Genomic DNA, 23,855 nt, shown 5'->3' with positions numbered 1-23,855 from the left:
ATATTAACGTTATATTGATTTTAATTGATTTTGAGCTTGAAATAGACTATATATTGTACATTTGGCTCACTATAAGGAGACGCTCCATCTGCATTATAAGATGGGAGGCTCTGGAGCAATTGTTCTTTTTACCATTTTTCTTTTATTCTGTTGCCATCTTGATTTTGTGAACTTTTGTAAAGATTTTATATTTTAATAAATGCTACGGGTGAGGCCTATCCGATCTGGTCAATTGGCTGAGCTGATGTGCCTTGTGTTAGGGTCGCTGTTCTCTTGTGGGGGCTGTTGCGACTGCTAGTGGACCTTTCCGTATACCCAAAAGAGGGTGGGGCTGTCCATTTTTCCTAACTATGTCTGCTCTCTAATTTTAATTGTTTGTCAACTCTCTCTCTCTCTCTGAAACTAATTTTAGTCGCTCGTATTATACACTTACTAAGATTTATACCCTAACAAACAATGAGGATTTAATCCAATAGTAGCACCGTTCTATTTCATATTCTCTACTATCAGGGTAAGACCGGATACCCCCTTCATATCTGTCTATACTGGGCCCACGAAAACTGCAATCCAGAGGACGGCAACTGAATCCAAGGATGAACAAAGGTTTCACTGACCCCGGGACAAAATTCATTACGGAACACTTCTTCAAAGCACAAAAAACCTATTTTCATATTTTGTGGAATTTTTGAAGACCATTTATAGAAAATCGTAGTTTTTGTGTAGATATAAAGAAATTCTCTGCAATTTTCTTAAAAGGAAGGGAAGAAAACTAATTAAGAAGCATTTAATTTTTTGTAAGAAATTTTGTTCGCGTCCTCAGCAGTCCCAAACCACAATACAACTGTCCCTCTTTCTCCCCTCCTTGATCACGGCCTTGACTACATCACAAGTAAATACTACAAAAATAAATAGTTCATTAATGAATTTTCAGGAATTATATATTTTAAACAATGAATTTCTTCATTAAATCTGACAGTTGAGGCCTTTGAGTATATATAATATTTTTTTAGTGACCACGCTAAGAATTTTTAATACGGAGCAAAAAGCTTACTTGATATATTAAAACATGCTGAATGGTGCTTGACAATCAATTAAGTTACGAAATCAATCACCTATCAATTAAGTTACGAAACCAGACATAAAAACGCACCTTCATTTAATAAATATACAATTCCTTATTTTTGTTGTGCGAATAGATGAATTAATTATCTGGGAAAACTCCTTTAACATAAAAGGTAGAAAAACGCCTAGATAAAAAATAAGCTGTTAATAATGCTGAAATTAGAATCTCTACCAACATTCATATACCAACTGAATTTATTATATTCAGTGTATAAAGGTTTACATTGCAATATTGTATTGCAAGCTTTATTGTAAAAAAGAAATGCTGGAATTAGTTTAAAAAATATCTATGGTCGATTTTAATAAAATTTTTTTTTTTGTTAATTGATTGTTTAAACCAATTATTTCGTTCGGTTAAATGACTGAATTCAGTTTTTAAAGGCATAAAAATAAGAGTGGTTTTGTCTGTTTTAAATGGGCGTCAGATTTTGATTTTAAAATGAAACACATTTTTGTTAAGTTTTTGTAAATTTTTCTTTACACTATTTTTGTAGAATTTGAAGGAGCTGAAACAATATAGTGATGTGCCAAAATAACGCTTTGCATCACATTGTTCTTAGTATTATTTCCCGAGAGGTGCTTTCAAATTTCTAGATTTTCCGCAAAATCAAAGCACAATTCACAAAAACATCTTGCCTTCTGTAAAATCGTAGTATTATAACTAAAACCGCTATTCTGAACAATTCGAAAATGTTTGTTATCATTATATTGTCTCAAGTATACTTATTAAGGTATCCTGTAGTATCTCCGGTAAGTATCCGGTAGTATGCTTAAGTATTTAATACTTAAAATTAACTATCCCTTATATATCCTTAAAATCATAATATAACAACAACATAACTTATCGATCTTAAGGGTCTCTTAAGGGTAAAACATAAAATTACTAGTACTCTTTTCCTTTTTAGAATCAGTTATTGTTACATATTTGTAATCCTAGGTTAATATTTTTCTTCTTTTTAATGAGGAACAAATAACAAGTTTTGAAAACAGTTTGGTGAAATTTTTATTTAAAGGAAGCTCTTAAATAACTGAAAAAATCTAGGTGAAAAGAATAATAGAAGGTTTACAATGTTGATTAATAGAAAAGGAAAAAAGAATAATAGAAGGTTTACAAAGTCGATTAATAGAAGAGGAAAAAAGAGAGATTGAAGGTTTCCAAGATCGATTAATGGAAAAGGAAAAAAGAGTGATAGTAGGTTTACAAGGTCGATTAATAGATGAGGAGAACAGGGTGATAATAGGTTTACAAAAACGATTAAAATTCTTCTGCAACTGAAACAAATTCGATCGAACTACTGATTGGGCCTCCCTGGCCGAGCGGTATCGCCCGCCAAAAGCTCTGTTGAGGGTGGAGATGGCGAGTTCGAATCCCGCCGTAACCCTGGATGTATTCTTTGTGATGTCCTTCTCTGTATTGTGCTATCTGTCCTTCTACTTGACAAAGGTTTATAAGTCTTAATTGAGCACACAAGCCTTCAAATGTATGTTGTGTCAATAAATCGAACTACTGATTTATTCAAGAAAATGTCTGTTTCCTGATTCATTTGTAATGTTACGAACGTCTCTTATCACGTGACCAGCACGATAGTTTGATTTCGAAAGCTAAGTTCGATTGTTCGAATTACTTAATAACATTTATAAAGTAATTTCCGGATGGAAATTCAAAACTATGATTCGATCTTCATCAGTAGTATTAATTACCATTTTTTACTTGGTAGTTGAAATTATATTACCTCAATACAGTTCTTGATGCGCACTTACGTTTTCCAATCTGGTTAGATGTATGTGTTTTTTCATGCATTAGTATTTTAAAATTGTAAAAATATAAGAAATTACAAATTGTTATAGAAGATGAATGTTAAAATAATCTTTTAACATAATTTAAAATACGTTATCAAAAAAACTTAAAACGTTTAATAATGAGAATCTTAAAAGTGAAAACTCATTATCATTGTGTCCAAAATTGTTTAAAATAATTACATCAAACTAACAATTCAGTTCTATTTTTTAAAAAAAATTTAGTAATACTTTAAATATTTTAAGAGTTGAAATTCTATTATTATTTTAAGAGTACAGACACAAATATAGAAGATAAGAGCAAAACTTTGCGAACAGACGATAATTTGAAAGTCAAAAATTTTCTCTTTACTCGCCGTTAAGAAAACACGCATGGATTTTTTCATTGGCAGAGAAAGAATAAAAAACACTCGAAATAGATAAGTTTCTACGACATCTTATAGTAATCTAATGTTACTGTAGAAACCGGTCATCATCTCGAATAGCAATCGAACTGGTGTGAAGAAATTGAATCGCAGAAGCGTCTTTCAGTTGGATATAATAGAAGAGGGGAAAAAATAAGGTCGAAAGAGAAGAGAGTTGAGAATTAGCTCTTTTGAGTGTCATACAGCTGATTTAACAACAAGAGGAACTCTAAAAGCACAAAATTATTTTTTTATTATGAACACAAAATAATTTTCTTTAAATTTTTCTTTAAATTTTTCTTTAAACAATCTAGGAAATGATTTTTTTTTATCTATTTATGCGCAAGAATCGAAAAGTGATACCGAAATTGGCTATAAACCCACTAATATTCTGAATTTACGTGACATTTTTCTTTCATTTCTTTTACAAATTAATGCCTAGATTCAAATTATTGTATACTTGAAAACGTCCTATTTTCATTTCTGTTCATTCTGCGTTGATTCAACTATTAATATTTATATTATTAATAAATATATGTGTGACTGACAGTTTCTGTAATATAAATCCTTTTTAAAAAAAGACACTTGTTATACCATTTTTTTTTCTGAAATAAGAATCGTTCTTTTAAAAGGCACAAATGGATGGCCTACAGTATTTATTAGAAGACAGTATATATGAATTTTATTTTAAACGCATGTTTTATTTTTGTAATTTGAAATAATTTTTGTAATTTGAAAACTTCATTTATAAATATATTTATCTGTTCAGCTTTACTGTATATTTTGCGACAGTTGAATTAAATAATTTTCTCGTTTTGAACCGATTATTTTCAAGTCTTTTTTTTTTTTTCTTCTCATGGGAATAAAAATTTGCTTGATTAATGAAAACCATCTTAAGTATATTTAAAGACATTAAATTAGTCAATTAGTCGAATTCTTGAAGTATTTTGACAATTAAAAGACTAATTCTTATAAAAATATTTCTAAAATGAAGTATACACTCAGCTTTTAAAATAAAATTTAGAAATACTGAATACAGAATAATAAAATATGTTTCATTTGACAGTTTTTTTTTCCTGCTATAGAAAACTTCACCTAGTTCTTTGTAAGTGATTATGCTAAAGCATCTGAATTCGGAAAGAAATTTGTTTTTTATAACTGACTCTTTTAGGGAAGTGTGCTTACGCTTTTGGCAAAATCTTACCAAAGCAAAAGATGATATTTCGGCTTCTATTATGAAACGATGATTTTTGAAAAACTACGAAAATGGTCGGTGTTTTTTACCAAGTAACGATGTTTTCTACCAATACTTTTTTTTATTTTGACAGTTTTTTTCCCTGCTATAGAAAACTAAGTAAGTGATTGTAAGTGAGTGTAAGTTGTAAGTGATTGCTAAAGCATCTGAATTTTTAAAGAGAAAAATTGTTTCTGACTGTTTTAATGAAGTCTGCTTACTCTCTTGGAAATATCTGACCAAAGCAAAAGTGGCTATTTCCTACTCCTTTTATGAAGCGACGATTTTGGAAAACTAAGAAGGTGGTCTGTGTTTTTTATCAAGTAAAGATGGAAAATATCTGCCCTAGCAGCAAAGTAACTTTGGCCCTCAATGGACCAATATTCACGAATCTTGGCTTACTAAGTGTTCAAAAGGCAATTATTTTCCGATATTGGTCCTATATAGAATTGTCCGATTCACCCAATATTTTACAGCTATTATACAACCAGTATCTGCCCTACATAGAGCTTTCAGATTTAGATTCATTATTCAAGCAATATAGGCCCTATATTAGCCGTATATAGGCCAATTTGGCCCTACATAGGATCAATATTAAAAAATCTAGACATCCCAACATTGGTTCCTCGGTGGATGTTCAAGTAGGATGCATATTGAGCCCATATGGGGCCTAGGTAAAATTGTTGCTGGGGTATCGTAAAAAATTTTATAAATAAAATTTGTTATTCCTTTGACTTGTCTTTCAGAGAAGGTATTAACTAGAATATTGAGAACCACTTTACTCACACTAGAGTGTTAAAAAAGTAAGTTATTAACCCACCTACCGTCATTGGATCCATTCCCACCATCAATGCATTCATAAAAATGGGTCTTGCAAAGTACTCTACTATCGTGCAGGGCAAATTCTTCCCCCGTAGACAGTTGTCTTTTGCAAGAATCACAAGCAAAACATGCTAGATGATAAACTTGCTCTCTAGCTCTTCTCACCCAATCAGATGCATGAATTGTTCGAGAACATTTTGCACATTTAGTACCAAAAAGCCTACAAAAGAAAAGAAAATATGTTAATGCATCATAAAATGCTATTTCAGTTTACAAAAATTTGCTTTGTCCTGTAGTATGCATAAAAGAAAGTTCAAGTAAGTGATCACAATTAGGCCTAAAAATTGATTTCTTTTCTCATTATTTTACAAAAATTTACTTTATCATGTAGTAAATAAAAGAAGGTTTAAATGATTAGGCGTTAGTTAATATAGTTCGTTAAAAGAAAGTTAAATGATTTCTTTTCTCATTATTTTACGAAATTTACTTTGTCGTATAGTAAGTAAAAGAAAGTTTAAATAAGTGATCATTATTAGGCCTAAAAATTAATTTCTTTTTTCATTATTTTGCGAAAATTAATTCTTCGACAAAGCAATAAAGTGCAATACGGCTGATTTCAATAAAAAAAAAAACTTTCTGATATCATTCTTTCGCAGTGACGCCATTTTTTCAATTTCATGATTACTTCTTACTTGTTCAACAGTAATTTAAGATGATATTTTGCTACGTGTCCTGATTATTGATCAAAGTTTTTTACATGAACAAAATTATTTTGCATTTTAAAATGAGTAAACAGCAGATCAAGATGTGATGAAAAGTTTCTTGCTTAGCCATACCCTCAAATATTAGGGGCTTGAGCAAAAAAAAAAAAATTTCTCGTGATTTAAGCAAAAATTTTTAATAGATTACTATTTAAATCATTGATATATATTGTCGAATAAAATCTTTTGATTATATTTATAAAGTTATTAATCATTCACACATGTTAATTTTCCCATATATTTAAAGTGGTAGCAGAAATTATATTTTAACATTTGAATTAAAAAGATTTCGACTTTCATAACATATCCAAAACTATACAGGACTGTAAGTCCGTATATATCAAGACGGAAAAGAGTAAAAACTGGTAACAGATAAATTTTATTTTTAGCTTTTTTTCGAGAATAATAAAATATCCATAACTACCAAATTTTTTTAATGGATACAATTTATATATTGAATTGATTCTTCCCGGAGAAAAAATTAATAGCAGTGAATTCTTTATTGTTTAAGAATTCAGTTATTCCTCCCGAAAATTATCTATTATTGAAATAGTTCTACTACTAGCTTTTTCTCTTTTCCATCTCGCTTTCAGGCTTGAAACTATATAAAAAATTAAAAGATGTATGTTGGAAGTAGTATTTTCTTTAGGAGAGGTATTTCTTTCAAGGTATTTTCCTGTTCAAATTTCCTTCATAACATTTATTTATGGTGGTAGTCATGATTGACTACTATTAGTGAAATTCTACCATATCACACTTTTCTCGATTTCTAAAATTTAAGTCCACAGAACAGATCAAGCGACAGTAAAAATGCTCTCATAGAATTGCTTCAACATCACTTAAGCATTTATGGAAAAGTGGTAATAAAATAAACACAATTGAAAAAAACTATCAGCCTTCATTAATACATATTGATTGCATTGTAAGGACGCTGTTCTCATTAAATAACTAATTAAAAGTAGTAAAAATAACCGAACATAAATATTTAAATTACGATAGATAGTACTCTTAAACAAATGTTTATTTTGCTTCTTATTCTATGAAGCAGTTTTCTAAATAACAGTTATAAATTATTTCAAGCCATCAACGTCTTTTGGCGGTATCTAAACAATGTGGCCAGAACCGGGAAAATTGAAAATTTTAATTTTATGAAGCAGCTTTATAAATAACAGTTGTAAATTATTTGAAGTCATCAACGTCTTTTGGCCGTATTTAAACAATGTGGCCACACCAGGGAAAATTTTAATTAGTGGTGCAGAAAGAACAAATTTTCTTTTATTCATTTTATATTCATTTTATTTTTATTCATTTTAATTTTAATTTATTCACATATTAAAGAATCTATTATTATGTATATTTTATTATATATATTTTATTATATATATTTTATTACATATATTTTATTATATATACTTTATTTAATCACATATTAAATTAAAGCATCTAGATGTTAAAACGGATCAACACAATTCTGAAAATTAAAGTGAACCATTTCATGAAACATTTAAATTTTTTCCAGGTGTCACCACTCAGTTTGCAATAATAATTAGTTCATTAACAATAGTTATCATCAGTTACAGTAATAATTAGTTAATTTTTTTCAATTGTTTTTTTCCAATAACTTTCATAAATTGGATATTGTACCCTAGAATGGGTAAAATAAACTAATTGTTAACTTTAAAGTGAGAAACTTTACCTCTAAAAATACCACCCATAAATATTTATGCCTAAATATAAACAAATTAAGTTATGATATTCAGTTTAAAAACACACTAACGATGTAAGTGTAGATATTTTTTGACTCACTTAGCTGCATTAAACTAGTATTTTGTTGGAGAGTTAGTTTCATGGTTTGAACAAAAGATTTTTTCTAGTTGTGGCAAAACTCATATACTATAATTTGACCTTTGCTTTAATAAATTTGATTTGAAATTAATTTATTCGAAGAAATAATTCAAAAGTTTAAATATGGTGTTTGCCGGTAAATAAAATCTGTTAAATTCAATTTAATACCGTCCACAAAACTGAAGAAAGAAAACTGTTACATTACTTTATAGTTTTATGAGAAAGTGCATATTAATACTATTTAAAATTAGACTTTCTTAGAATACAGGATTTTATAAAACCCTTTTCTAACTGTTTTCTTGATGTTTGCAGTGCAATGCATGAAAAGGGGACTGACAGAAAAAGGTAAGAAGAAAAGAAAAGAAGGATCGATGACAAGTCAGCTTCATCAGAGAATAAGTTGTCGCTCGACTGAACAGCATTGGGAGATCCAAAAGCCACGGCGATTGCATTATGCCCCGCGAGCAGCCTAAACTCAATTTCCGTGCGAGTCGGTACCGACACAAAGAGCAGGGGCGCGCAGCTCTTCAACTACAACGCTCGTTAGCTAGGCCCGGGGCTGTTTGAAAACCCACAGGTGCGCCCAGGCAAGAATCCCCCTAATCCGATTGTTTCGTGGCCCGACGACCGGCTTCCACAATTAAGGATTCACTCTCATCGGTTCTCCGGCCCTTAATTGTTTGCCCGGAAAATACTCCTGAAACGTTCCTGTTTCAGATCCTCTTTTTTTTTTGTTTTTCCCTTTTCCTTGTTTTATTTAATTCCCTTCGAATTTTCAGTTGTCGAATTTTTATTGCTCTTTCTTTTCCCTTTTTTTCGTGTTTTTTTTCCTTCTTTTTATAGTTTGGAAAAAGCACAAAAAATGCTACTTGTGTTTCTTCAACCGTGCACCCTTTTGCATCGGTTGTTTGTTTGTGGAATTTTATCTGCTTCCCCATCAAAGAATTTCTGTTTGTGTTGCGGAGAGACAGTAAAACAAACAAAAGGAGACTTCTTTACTAGCAAAGATAAAGCGAAATATGATTTATTTTTGTTTAATAAAACTTTTAATTTCAATACAGAGATAAGAAAAGTTACTAGCAAAAAATTTAATTATAATTAAAAAATTTGATTTAATGAAACTGTAAAGTTTAATCTTTCAGAATTTTCCTCCTTTAATTTTAAAACAAAAGATAAAAGAATAAGAATAAAAAAAAATTTCAAAGATTGTCTTAGATTTGGTTTAATAAATTTAATATAAATTTTAACAACTCAAATGTCCGACATGCAAACTGATTTTATTTTTTGACTGTGCTTTTCGGTATTGCAACTTTATTTTCCTTCCTAACCATAATAAGTTTATCTTAATAAATTAAGAAAATTTTATTTAAAAGATTTAATGAATTTAAGGCAAAATTTAATAGTTCGTGAACCGATTTTATTTATTTTTTCTTTCGCAACTTGTTTAATAAGTTCCGATAATAAATTATAACATGTTTAATAAATGTACCTATTGCTGAAATAAATAGGAGATAATAGTTGGCAGCTATGACTATATTAATTCAAAACTCTACCTCCACTCAATATAAGATTATTCTCACTTTATTTACATTTTATTTCCCTGGCAAAATTTTGATTTCATAATTTCAAAATATGGTCTCAGTAATTAAGTCAGTTTCGCCAACCATTCTCTTGAAAAAATTCAGATATTTCTTACCCCCCCCTCCCCCCCGCCTGATGAAAATCATTTTCCGAAAGATATATTCATAGAAAAAAATGATTTTTAAATACCATTTATTATTATTTTATTTAATAAAGGCCAAATAAATTTAAATAGTAAGGCACATAAGTTTTTTCTATTATTTTAAACTGTGAAATTTTATTTGACAATGTACAAAATTTGAATCAAACAATTTCTGAGTTACAAAATTTAATATTTATTATTTTCTTCATAGATTAAGTTTTATTTTTTCATATGTTTAAATTTTCATTTCTCAAAAACTCTTTAACTGATTTCCTTCAAAGTTAAATTTTAAGCAAATAATCCATATAATTTAGTTTGCGAAATTCGAACACGAGAATCTTAATTTTGCAAAATAAATGTTAAGAATGAAAATTAAGTAATAACTCTTAATTAAGTAATTACTCTTTCTCTTTTACTCTTCTTAGTAAAATAATTAAGTAATTACTCTTTCTGGAAAATATTCCCAAAACGGGACGACTAATGGGTTAACCAAAAGACTATAACGCTATTATTTTATAGTGGTAGACATTAAAGGAGTTTTTTGGAAATTCTGTTAACAATTCTCCCCACAAGAGAGCTGGATCAAAGTAGAATACTTTACATACAGGGCTGCTAACTTTCTACGCTTTTTGGGTATACATTTTTTTTCTAGTTTTAGCAAATTTTATGATTTAATACCTTGTTTCGTAAATTTTATTTAAACACTATTACTTGTGAATGATTCATATAAAAAGCGCTTTCTTCCAGTTCTTTTGTGTTATTAAAATGTTGGCAAAACGATCTGATAGCTGTAGTTTTTTATTGCCTTCCGCTTTATGAAATATTTTGAAAAAGTGTAGAAGTTGGCAGTCCTTTATATGTTGTGGTGTAAAAAATAACTACAAATTTAATCTTTTTTTAAAAAAAGACAAAACATTAAAGCATACCACTGCAAGAAATTTTCCCAGAAAAACTTAGAAAGTTCGCAGGATTGTGCATGATTATCATTAATGGCAACCCGAAAGTCCTGGCTACTCACAATGATTAGAGTGGATTGGAAATAACAATTAAAGTAAGCTTAACTTATGTAATTTTGCGAGCATCCCTGCTCAATTGTCAGGTCTTCTATATTTGTTTAAATTGTTTGTACTTAGTAATTAAAAAATTCAAATTTAAAATATTAAAAATAAAGAGAGAGTCATTTAATATGAATCGTGTAGTAGTGTTAAAAATATAAAGAATGTTACATAATAACTACTAGAAAAAAAGCGTAGAAATGGTGCAGAAATTCCCCCTTTCCCACTATAAAGCCTCCTTTGCGAAATCACTGATAGAAACAGCTCTCCTCTATTTGACCAGTTTAAATTATAGACAGACAAATTTCTTAATTTAAATGCTTTTTAAACAGTAGAAAAACTTTTTTTCTTATTAGTTGGAGCATTATCAAAGATAGTGTAGAAAGATAGAATATGCTTAACAAAATAATAATGATGATAATTATTTTAATGATATTTAAAATCCTAATAACAGATTCATAGCACGGTTAATAAGTCAAATTTCTTTGGGCCATTCTATTGTTTCATCTTTTGTAACAGCTTGAAACAACACATATCACGAAAACTAAATGTGATATTTATGAAAGATAAATTGAGGATTAATTCCAGAAAGACAAGTCAAAATTTAATATAGACAAAAATCAAATGAAGAGAAGATATTTATTAGCAATAATTTTGACAGTAGCTGCTTAGTTCAATAAAAGATCAAAAGTTTTAATCTATAAGCAAACTTCAGCAGTGGAAATAGTTTTATTGATTAAAAATGTACAAAATATGTTATAAAAACAAGTACAAAATATATTTGTAGTATATTACAGAGTTGAGCAAATGATTTTCTAATGTTAAAAGAAACAGTTTAAAGAAATAAATTTCATGCTCACGTCATGTTCTGGTTCTTCTTTCTTTCAACCTAAACAAAAATAAATTAATGTTAAAATATAAGATTTGAAACTAATATCATAATTTTATAATTTTATAACCGTCGTTGAACAGCCGATCCAATTTTATGGGTTTATGACTACTAATGTTCAACTCCGTAGCCTTGTAATTTTGAACCCAATCCAGAAGACAAGGGAACTCCTGGATCAAGTATTGGGAGAAATTTGCCATTGTGGAGGTCTTTTTTGATGGAACTAACCCGCATTTGCTTTACATGGAGAGGAAGACTCCGGGAATCTCCCACGGTTAGCCTGACGGAAAGGGGACTCTAAATCATGATCCGTCTACCACTGATGATATTTCACGTCAGCACTGTGGTCGGTGCCAACCGGATGCCGGATCGACCAGCCATCTCCGGGATTCGAACCCGGATCACCTCATTGGAAGGCGAACGCTCTATCTCCTGTAGTTGCAATGTCTTTTCGCATTATGGTGGGAAAAAATTTATCCAAAGTGATAACAATAAGGCATGTAACATATTGCTTTGTAAATGATACTATAAAAATTCTGTTTTTCTAGGCCTCTAAGGTCGTATCTTAAAAAAAAAAAAAAAAAGAAAGAAAGAAAGTAAAGAACTTGAAAGTAAATTTACTGCCCCTACTAAATGGGAGTTCTGCATTTAGTGGCTATTGAAGAAACGAATTACTAGATTACCTAAATACATTTGTAAATTTATGAACGGAGTTGATAAAATTGATATGAAAATAAAGCCTTCCAAATTTAAAAAAGCTTTATAAAACAACACGTTGTTAAAATTTTCTTGATTGCGGCAAACCTACTCATAATCAAAAAATTGCTAATTTATTCTAATTTTTACTATTATTTTTTCAATTTTATTTTTTTCCCTCACAGTTAAGTCTTCAATTACTTAAGCTGAGGTGCCAAATTTCTCCGTTTTCTCTAGTGGTTGGAAAATTCAATGTTTGATTTTTGCTCTGATTTTTATGCAGAAATATCTTAATATATAACAACTATATATAACCACTAATAAATAACCACTAATATATAACCACTGATAAATAACCACTGTGCATAAATATCTTAAAAGAAAATTTCATTTTATTTGTTTTGAACCTATTAAAAAGTTGTTGCATAACATTGCAAATAATTCTTGAAAATATTTTTTGAGACTTCTCTGGACTTCATGAGCAAGTAATCTAAACAGAAAAAATGCACCAATTTCTTAACACAAAAATATTGCAAACCACTAAAACCTTTTACTTCTAAAAATTTAATATATATATATATATATATATATATACTGCAATTCCCGGTATTTTGCGAACTAGTTCTGCATTTAATCAGGCTTACTATATTAGGATCCCAGAAATGAACAGTTTTGATTTAAAGTGTTCTGGTAAGAAAATAGTAAATTTTTATGCACTTAAACAATTAATGCTGAACTACAAATATTGCAATGAAGTGAAAGGGGACTTTCCACTTAACTTCCACTACGTTGACTTGAGCTATATCAATATTATTATCATATGGTCAACAAAATTCTTCTGCAAAATGATAACTGCTTTTAATTAAATATTTTGCTTTCACTTTTTGAAACCATTTCTTAAAAGTTCATAAACTAAGACTTAAAAATGTATTATTTTTTACAAAGCTTAAAGCAATCTATGAGTTTTTCCCACATTCTACAAACTTTGAAAATCTAAGTAAAATGCAATCATGATTTAAAAAATGGAGTTACTTTATTTTTGCTATACATTAAATTAAGAACTTCAAACTAAACGTAAGCAGTTTCATACGCTTGGGGCTTCAACTCTACTGTGTAGCTAGTTAATTCAATAAATGTTATATGCCGAATAGTTTCTGGTAAAAGTTCCATTATTCTTCAAACAGCTACTGATTGTTCTGGAAAATTTTCAATTTAAATTTGCTGTGTTTATTATGGTTCGAATATTCTCAGAAGCTTTCTTCATATCAGTGATGATTGTGAAAACCAACAGTCAAACATAGTTTAGAGCAAGATGGAAACAACATCAACAAACTCAGAAACTCTAAACTCTCAATATTGAACTCTAAAGAACTTTTGATATTTATTTTATAAACTATATAAACCATTTTTCAATAGATTGATTAATAGATTCAAAATATTCTTATTGTTATCATAATTTCAACCCTCAGCTTTTAATTTATCGAGCAAAGTGCTTGACCTTTTTTGTATAGCTACCCCAATGTTGCTAAATTCATAGTGTTTTACCTCAATGTTTTTAAATTTCATGATGCATGGGATAGGGGCCGCTACGTGGCCCAGGTGCCCAGTTTTTCTAAATAAAGCAAAGGAAGCTTTCTTCAAAAAGAGCCCAATTTCTTGAAATCCATCTTAAAGAAGTGTTGCCACGGCAGCTAAAAATGTAAAAAGTGGTGTCTAATAAAATTCAAAATTTTGTTTTAAAAGAAAAAAATTGGCATTTTTTTAAGTTTACTATTGAAATTTAATGCAAAGAATGTTTTTGGTTCAAATATAAATAATTTGAAATGTAAGTCATAATGGTCGTTACAATTGATTGATTAGAGAGATTGAGTAGATTTTCAACCACTTCTTACATTTTTAGTCATCCTTTTTAAGAAAACAAGACAGTAACATTCATGATAATAAAAATATTATGCATTTGAGTTTTTGTAATAATGGTGTTTTAAAAACAAATGGTAGCTAACGTTAGAAAATATCGAATTTGTCGAAGCATAAATGCCTAACTATTTTTTTTCCAGAAAAATATTGCCTGCATTACTACAAAATGCCTTATGACAATATTCCAGAATGGGTTAAAAAAATTTGCACCGTTTGACGAATATTAAATAGATTTCTTGGAAAAAAGGCGTTTGTTACAAAATCTGTAAAAAGACTATAAAGGATGGTTACCTATTTTTTAAAATGTATTTGAGAACCTTTAAAGGTCGACATCCGTTAATAGAAATTGGAAAAAAAAAGGAATGGGAACATACCTGAATGTATATCATTTGTGGGTAAATCCTATGACTTAATGTGTTAACATAGAATATTGCAAATCAATATTAAAACTTGTTTAGCTTATTCCTATAGATTAGGAGTGGAAAAAAATAGTGTTTTAGCTAGGAAGAAAAAAAAACAAATCTAAGGAATTAATGTTGAAGAAGGTGGGAATGAAACATTACAACCTGCTTCATTTCCAGTGCTAAGGAGTGAAAAGTTGATTCTAAGAACGTTTCATCTGAATCTCAAACTGTTTTTGATGTTTCTGTCTTTCCCAGAGATGATTCTCCAAATTTTGGTTTTCGTTTTGTCCTCAATAAATGATTTCTGATGTGCTAACGTTTTTGCGTTTATTCTTATTATGGGTTCTGAAAATATATATTAAGAGTGGTGGTAACGAAGCCCCCTGTATATTTATTCAGTAATAGTGGCTATTTTTAAGTCGGCCCAAAATTTATCGTATTTCATATTAGCAGTAAAGAAAGCTAGAAGGAGGTACGAGCAATATTAAAATTTAGCCTGCGTGGTATCAATTTCTAGAAAAGATTATAATATTAAAGCAACATGAAATGCTATATTGCTTGAAAAATGCTGCTACTCATAACATTGTTATCTGACCAACCCATTTGAAAACGTTTTACAATGAAAACGTTTAATAATAAAAAATATTTCAGGTAGTAAAATTGGTCATTGATATGTCATGGAAATAACATCTGATTGCAAACATCATGTTTCAAATTGTTTTGAATCAAATATAATTTTAGCTAAAAGATATTTGTATACTTATAATAAATACTATTCATAATATTCATCACAGTTTTCATAATTATAATTGATTTCAGATTATTGCCTTTCAGCTACTATGAAATTTTTGTGATAAAAGATTTTTCTAGCTATATTATCCTTTAATAATTCGTTTTTAGAGAGGATGTTGTATATTCTGAGTATATTCTATCACTAAGCATAAAAAATTAGAATTGTAAATTTAAAATAAATACAGTTATAACATCCTGAGCATTTCTAGACGTCATTAGAATTAGATGCTGTTAGAGAAATAAAGGACGAAAAAGAACAAGCTTTTGCAGATATATATTGATACTCCTGTGCTACTTCCACAAGCGTCTTTCGCGGAACAATCTTTATCTTTTTACTCTTTTATCGGCTACCGAAATTTTTACTTTGGTTTGATTAATAAGAATTTTGACCAATAAAGTACGTATTAAGAGAAAAAATTCTCATGAAGAACCATATAAATAATTGTTTTTCACGAAAAGTGTTTGAAAATAATTGTTGCTAACTCAATTGTTACCATTGCCATTTGTGCCTAGCGTCCTCTCAAAAACGCAATTCTTTTTTACAAAAAAGAAGAGTGGTTATACATTAGAATTATTTTTGCACATATAACACATATTCATGTTTGATTCTGCAGTAAAAGCTTTTTTTGAAGCTAAAATGTTTGGTAATAAAATAAAACTTTGCATAACCAAACACAATAAAAATAAGGAAACTAATATTTTTTTATCTGCATAAGTTTTGGATGGATCAGAACTGATGACATAATTTGAAAGCTTTTAAAAATGGTGTCTTTTTTATCCATGCAAAATTTTCATCAACCAAAACGATTTTTTTTTCAATTTTTAACCCCACTGTAATTTTAAAAGCATTCTTTATGAATAACGCAATACTTCAGCATGACTTGAAAATAAACAGTAAATATCTTAATGCTCCATCCTAACTTCTCCAGCTAGGTGTAATATCTCCACATCATTTCTAGAGAAACTCTAAAGATATAACACGGAAAAATCCGAAATAAAAACATGCATCGCGATCTCAACATAGATTTTTTAGATTATCATATTGCAAAGCAAAATTACAAGTTTTTTGAAAAGACCACAAATTGTATCACCGAAGGATTTGATGAAATTTTTACTTTTGAAAACTTGAGGGAAGGCATAAACCTGGAAACTTTATCTAAAATACAAAATATTTCATTTTCTTTTCACTCCAATTTGCATTCCAATTACCAAAAAGAGCCACCTTAAAGATAATATTTTAAGATGGATGGGAAAAGGGCCGGCCTCAGGAACCCAGATAAATTTTGATGATGATTTTAAAATTGCTGGTAGTAGAAATAAGCTAATAACATTTCGGTAAATCCGAATTTTTCATGGGTAGCATCATTTCTAAACGCATAACTTTTCAAATTTTGTCATCAGTTTCTTCCAAAACATTTACTGCTGAAAGAAAGATTCTTTATATAGTATAAAAGTGTTTTCATATTTTTATCCCTTCCCTGTTTGTAGCACTTTTATATTGATGTTTTTCATGTACAGAAAACGTCATAAATGGATTTATCAGAAAGCTATGGAATGGCAGCTTAATGAGTAATTATACGGTAGGAGACAAAGTAATAAGAAGTAATAATTACAGCATGAAAACTCCACTATAAAATTCATGAATCCTACTTCACGAGTTGTATCAATAGTAAATTCCCTTGGAAGAATTCCTTTTAAGATATTTTATTTTAACATTTTGAGTTCTAACAGCACCCAAAATGAAAATAGATTTGCTTAAAAAAATTTATGTTGTGGTGGTTACACATGTATTAACCCATTTGCATTCGAATCAAAAACTTCAGAATGTCTTAAAATGTTTTTGTTTTTCAATTGGAAGCTACGGGAAATAAGAAAACACTTCTATTCCAACTCTACGTAAACAATTTTTCTTTTAATTTTGGTAGATGTTATATGGCAAAACTATAGCAACATAATGAAAGATCATGCTTGAATCTCTTAGAAGGGATCCTTCTTTTGCATCGACAAAAAACAAAAGAAGGAGCTTAAATGCTTATTTCCATTTTCTATACCACTTTAATAAAAAATAGTTTTCCAATAATCCATTGCAACCTTTAGAATGATTTCAAAATTGTTGGCATTAAAACTATAAAAAATTTATTCTACTTTCTATTCTCCTTTTGTCGATATTTCTAAAAGCTCCAAGATTGCAAACTGCGCCAATAGTTTGTCACGAAAAATATTCCCGAACATTTACTGGTAAAAAGACTGTTTACATAGAGATAGTATAGATATGTTTGTTTAACCCCTATAAAATATTAAATTATTGTTTTAATAAATTAGAGTTAAAAAAAATTTTGGTCTCAATTTAAGATAAATTTTTCAAGAAGATGTAGAAAAAGTTGGGTGGATAAATCCTCATAATTATCAGTTGTGACAAACGTTTAAGAAAAACGATTTTTTCTGATCAAAATCAAATATCATATATATATATCTGCATGGTATCAATNAGGGATAGGTGGTTCTCAAAGAAAAATTCATTAAATAGAAGTCCGACTGTATATATATATATATATATATATATATATATATATCATTTTCAACCACACTTTCACCATTCAATTGCGCTTCGGCGATTTATTATACATTCCCACTCAGATGAATTAGCTAGATCCCTTCTAATTATTTAGTATAGTTAGTTAGACCCTGATGCTAAGATAACTACCACACATGAGTATGAGTGAGTTTCAACCACACTAGTTTTGAGTATGCTTGCATGATTTCTTATTAAGTAGTAGTAATTAAAATAAGGTAAAGAGAATTATTAACCCCGTCTTCAAATAAATCTGTAATAAAATATTTCGGATATCACTCTGTTTATTTTTTTCTCACAAATATATTATTCCCAAATAATGTTTGAAAGAATTTGATAAAAAAGTTTATTATATACCGCAAAATGTTTATGCTTTTTGTCAGATAAGTTTTAACAAGATATTAATTAATAAGATCTGTTTTATCAATTTCAATTTTTTATGGGATACCTTAAAATTTTGAAGTACAGTCTCGTATTTTTTCCTTTAGTTTTCCTATCATTTTTAAAAGTCACGCGAAGTGTATTTAATATTTTAAATGGTTTGGGTCACTATAGAGACAAGCTACATTTTTAATATAATAACATATCACCTTCTGGACAAACTATTGCATATTTCACTAGACTTTAAGTATTAAAAAAAAAGTTAAAAAGTAGTTACAAATTTGTAATAAAATATTATAGATGGTTTCAGGTTTTATTTATTGTTATTTTTTTAAAAAGTCATTTCTGAAGAAAATAAACCTAACTTATGCAATTAAAACACACAAAAATAAACATTTCGATATTAAAAGTACATTTTTAAGTGTTCGTGGAAGAGAAGATATTTCTGCCGAATTGAACAAGTTAAAAAGTTTCTTCAATAAAATTGGTCAGTATGGTGTAATCACAGAGACATCCTAATTTTTTGCAGGATCTTAAAAATATAAGTCTGTCTAGTATAATTTTATTTCACGGAAATGATTTGTCAATCTGCAAAAAGACAGGATTTGTTGAGAACTTTTAACTCACTGAGAAATCTGAACCCCTCAGATAGACTGATCCGCAACACAACACATCTTAAAATTTTTTTATCTAGCTAAGTTATATTTTTTTTTATTCATTTAAACGTATTTTCCACACCCCTACATATAAATGATTCCCTATACAACACCATTTTGTTCTCTAGGGGAGGCTTGCTGAAAACTTAACCAAAAGTTCTGGAAACTCTCTGTAAAATATTTCGCAAAAAGCGTAATAGCTGGCTATATACATTTAAAATTAGGGTGTTATAATTAAATCACATAAATATTTTGGATAATGATATTAAAAAATACATTATGAAATTGGAAGAATTTTCAAGCATTAATAACTTTTATTTTTGAAGTTCGAGATTTTTCTTTCTTCGGCATTTTTCTTTTTTGTTTAAAGTTACGAGAAGGTATCGATTTCGATGGCTAATAAGCGTTCTTAAGCATCTAAACAAAAAATATAAAGATTTTCTATTCACAGAATTTCTTCTAGTACATTTAATAATTCATTTGATGTCACCTTTATATTTTCTGAAGTAAAACATGGAAAATTACGTTTTCCTAATTTTGTGTTTTATAATAATTCTTGCCGGTGATATTTGACTGTTAAATGTTTGATATCAGGTGAGAAAAGAAAATTGCCTCAGAATAAAAAAAAGTTACGGAAAACAATGAATATATCGAAATAAATGTAAAAGAAGTTACATGCTAAACAATTTATTTTTAACGCGAGAAGTTGATGCTGCGCCGCCGTGACGTCACTGTCTGAAATCAGGAGCTCGGAGCGGCAGGAGTCTCTTGAAAGGAATGACCTAGTTCTTCTATTCACTCTTTAGCCCTGGTAACTACCACAATGACATACACTATAAATTCATCATGTTTAAAGTTAAAAAATTCTTTGCAATGATCTGCAATAGTAAAGAATTGTGCTAGAAAAAGTGACTAATCTCTTTTCATCACTTTCTAAATTTTTTGTCGCATTATGAAAGGAGCGGTTTAGTAGATCTTCCTGTGATCTAAACATTTTTATGCTACATAGAGGAGTAGTCGTCGATTTAACCACTTTTCACCACTTTTTAAATTTTTAGTCGTATTATGAAAGGAGTGGTATAGTGGATCTTCATGTGATCTAAACATTTTCATGATACATAGAGGAATAGTCGTAGGTTTAACCACAGCTTTCAGGTTTTCAAAAAGTTCTCGCCTAAATTTTTAGGTAGGATATAAAATGGATCAAACGGTGAAATACTGATTGTGATTACTGAAATGTACTAAAACATAACAAAATGCTCAAATAAAATTTAATTATGAAACATTAGATTTGTGAAAGTACTTACCAATTTAATAGCATCGTCCTCTTCAATCTCGAGGGGCCATAAATCGATAGAAAAATAGTCACGTACCGTGTGTCCCTAGGATGCTGCTCGTATATAATATGATTAAATTCGGTACTGGACGTATCGGATTTAATCCAGAGGATGCCATCACTGTCATGTAACGTGATCTATATTTCACCATATTCTCGAATTTTTTTTCTTGAATCAGATTAATTTGTTAAACTATCAATACTTAATATGGTTATGATGTAAAGTTTTAGCTATGAACATCTTTAAAATTATTTTCAACAAAATATAGGCTCATGTGCTAATAGCTTTATTTAAAAATTACTTGGAACCACAGCTGGCTTGTAACTTTTGAGTACGTTTATAAGGAAATATATTAATAAAAAAAAACATCTGCATTTCAAACTTCAGTTTCTTATAATTTTAATTAGTATAAAATATATCCATTGCTAATGAGTTGACAGGACCGTCTAAATACAAAAGATTGTCTGGAAGCTCTAAATTTTCTTATGAACATTTGGAACAATACATGAACTCAACAGACCTAATGAAATGTACCACATAGAACCAAATTCTTTCTGAAACATTTATACATTATTTTCCAAATTCTAATTCAGTAGTCTAAGGAAATAAAATGCATGAACGCAACCAAAGAACTACTTAAACCCAAAAACTTTTATAAAATATAAGAAACTTTTAATAACTACCACAAACTGAAAACGTAACCAATGCAGATTAAAAAAGAAAAAAACGATCTTAGGTGTAGCATATTATTCTATTAACATTAAAACATCCGAAAGATGAGGAATATTGTCATAGCTCATTGCGGAAATGATTTTTTTTCAAGTGCATGTAATTCTTTATGGAAAAATACGACCCATTTATTATAGAGCTAATTTTCATTAGTTTTTTTTTCTACACAGCAAATTTCGTATGAAAATGTTAGTGATACAGCAACTGTATAGCAACTGCAGGGGTGTAAAGCAACTGTAGTGGTATAATGTTAGTGGCATAGCAACTGTATTTCAAGCAAAGGACATATATAGCTCCATGTTGCATGTAGAATAGTGGTTGCTAAAGATGAAAAACATACAGCGTGCAAGAATGCATGTCTATATACATAAAAAAACAAAAAAACAAGGAGCAAAAACTAGTAACAGGGATGCCACGAGCAACTTAAAATGTAAAAAGTGGTAAAAACTCCCATTTTTGTTTATCTCTTTAATTAATCAATCTTAAATACTACTATGATTTACCTTTTAAATTATTTACACTTGAAGCAGAAGTTCTTTGCGTACACTTTCCTGAAGAAAAAAAAAACATGCTTGAAAAATGTTTGTTAATGAATTTTTTAGTTTTATTAGTCGTCACTTCTAGTCGCCCATGACAATTCATTTCGGAAAAAGAGGAATCTCTAAAACCAGTTTTAAATTAAATGGTTTTTGACTACTATGTTTTTACTTTCCACTTGAAGCAAAAGTAGCACTAAATTTTGCATAATTTCTTTTATATCTGGAAATACTTTAGAGGCCTCAAAAATTGTACAAAGTTGTATTCTACAGATTTGTTAATATTACTTATACGCGTTAACGGGCAAAATCACTTTGAATTAAATAACAGTAAAATATTATGACCAGACCTGCCAACTTTTAATTGTTCTAAAGATGAATACTCCAAGTGGTATTGAAAAATGGAATTCAAATACAACTGCAAGCAAAAATAATTTAATAAATTACCACAGCTTAAACATACATTATCGTTTGAATAACTTGCATTAATATATAATACTGATTTCTTTATGTATCATCAAAATCATATTCAAATAAATTTAAAAATTCAATATTTTAAATAAAATTTCTAAATTGTATTATCACTTTTAATACAAAAATGAAATATTCCGGATAATCAGCAATGATCAGTATCTAGACACTCAAGCAAAGAGCTTGAAAGGAACAACCCCATTGCCTGCTAACCACAAAGACTCAATACAAACGGAACCCAAATTCATGATGAATGGGATAGGGGACGCAGCCCAGGTGCTCTGCTAAATCTCACTTTTAGGACTACCAAGACATTACTGCCACCAAAAAAATTTTCCTCACACAGTTGCCTGCGCGTGAGATGAACAGAGCTGCCAACTACTACAGCAAAACATTTTATAGATTGCTATACAATTAAAAGAATTTTCGTCAATTTTGCCAGTATTTTAAAAACCTCACCACGTGAGGGACAAAGTTTCAAATGAATTTTTGAGTCTTTTATATGATGTGGGAAATAATCAAATTTACAAAATAAAGAATCATATATAAAAACATAAACTTAACAACCAGTAGAAGATTGGCAGCCGTGGTGTTATAGTTACCACCAAACATTTTTCATAAAGGTCATTTACTTTTCTAGAAACTCTTGAAGAAAAAGCCCTATAATTTATTGATATTTTGATCTGAAATTCAGATTAACGGTACTTATCGCTAGAAAATGTCATGTGACGTTTTACTGTGATAGTGTTCATTAAAAAATAAATTTATTAATTGTGGAAGTAAATTTTATCCATTTGGACTTGGAGTCTTTTTGAATAGACAATACATGAAGAAAATGTGTATTTATTTTGCAAACAATTATATTACTGTCTTCACGATATATTGACAGGATTGCCAACTAAAAATGCAAAATGTGGTGATAAATAAAATTCAAAACTTTATGAAAAAAATGCATTTTTTTCAGTTTATTTTTGAAAGTGAATGCAAAGAATATTTTTGATTAAACAGGTAATTTATAGGTCATTTATATGCATCGTTTGTTTAACAAATTTTCTCAAAAAGTGCTGAAAGTCAAATAATAAATGAGAATATTTAATGTAAATATGTCTAAGCTTCGTGAGTACAAGATAACATCAATTTATTCAATTAAGTTTTTTTTCCTCCCCCTTCAAAAACTCTGGTATTTTGAAATTTTAATAAATCTGGTGTGAACTTTAAGAGGACGTCACTTTGTGGGTTTTAAATTAAGGTCAATTTTCAATGAATTTGAATAATTACAGCGTATGACATCGCATTCAGAAAACTCAGGACTGCTGTTATTTGATAACTTTCTGGATTTAGGATATTTAAGGTTACTTTAGTTATATTATTAACGCTGATTTGAATAATAAAAGTATTCAGATTTTAAATTGTTCAAGATTGCTATTTATTTAAAGTAATTTTTTTTATAAGATATATATTTATTGTGTGAGATCTCGTACCCAGAATACTTAGGAAAGCTGTTTCAGAATTTTCCGGATTTTTGGTAAAATTAAAAGAAAAAGTAAATAAAAGAAAGTTGAAAAAGATAAAATTTTTAATATTATGAAGAATTTTACGGACTTTTTTCCTAAAAATACGTGTCAGTAGTATTCGTTCCCCCAATAAAAAAGATTTCTCATGTATCAAAATTTTATATATATATATATATATATATATATATATAATATTAG

The 23,855-nt window shown here is 29.1% G+C and overlaps 1 protein-coding gene across 2 annotated transcripts in view; it reads right to left on the bottom strand.

Annotated features, from left to right (window-relative positions):
• LOC107453352 (LIM/homeobox protein arrowhead) overlaps positions 1 to 23,855 on the bottom strand; it is an 81,695-nt gene that overhangs the window by 5,628 nt on the left and 52,212 nt on the right. Inside the window, exons 3-4 of one of the 2 annotated variants that reach the window (XM_016070141.3) lie at positions 11,624 to 11,652; positions 5,382 to 5,599 (exon numbers count right to left, since the gene is read on the bottom strand). In XM_016070141.3, coding sequence (XP_015925627.1) covers positions 5,382 to 5,599; positions 11,624 to 11,652 — 247 coding nt within the window. The remainder of the gene's footprint in view (positions 1 to 5,381; positions 5,600 to 11,623; positions 11,653 to 23,855) is intronic. The other variant, XM_043041343.2, reaches the window with a different exon arrangement.

This window comes from Parasteatoda tepidariorum, chromosome X2 (assembly GCF_043381705.1).
Source record: "Parasteatoda tepidariorum isolate YZ-2023 chromosome X2, CAS_Ptep_4.0, whole genome shotgun sequence".
Lineage (NCBI taxonomy): Eukaryota > Metazoa > Arthropoda > Arachnida > Araneae > Theridiidae > Parasteatoda > Parasteatoda tepidariorum.
Note: the sequence above shows the minus strand (reverse complement) of the source record. Positions and strands in the feature narration are given on the sequence as shown.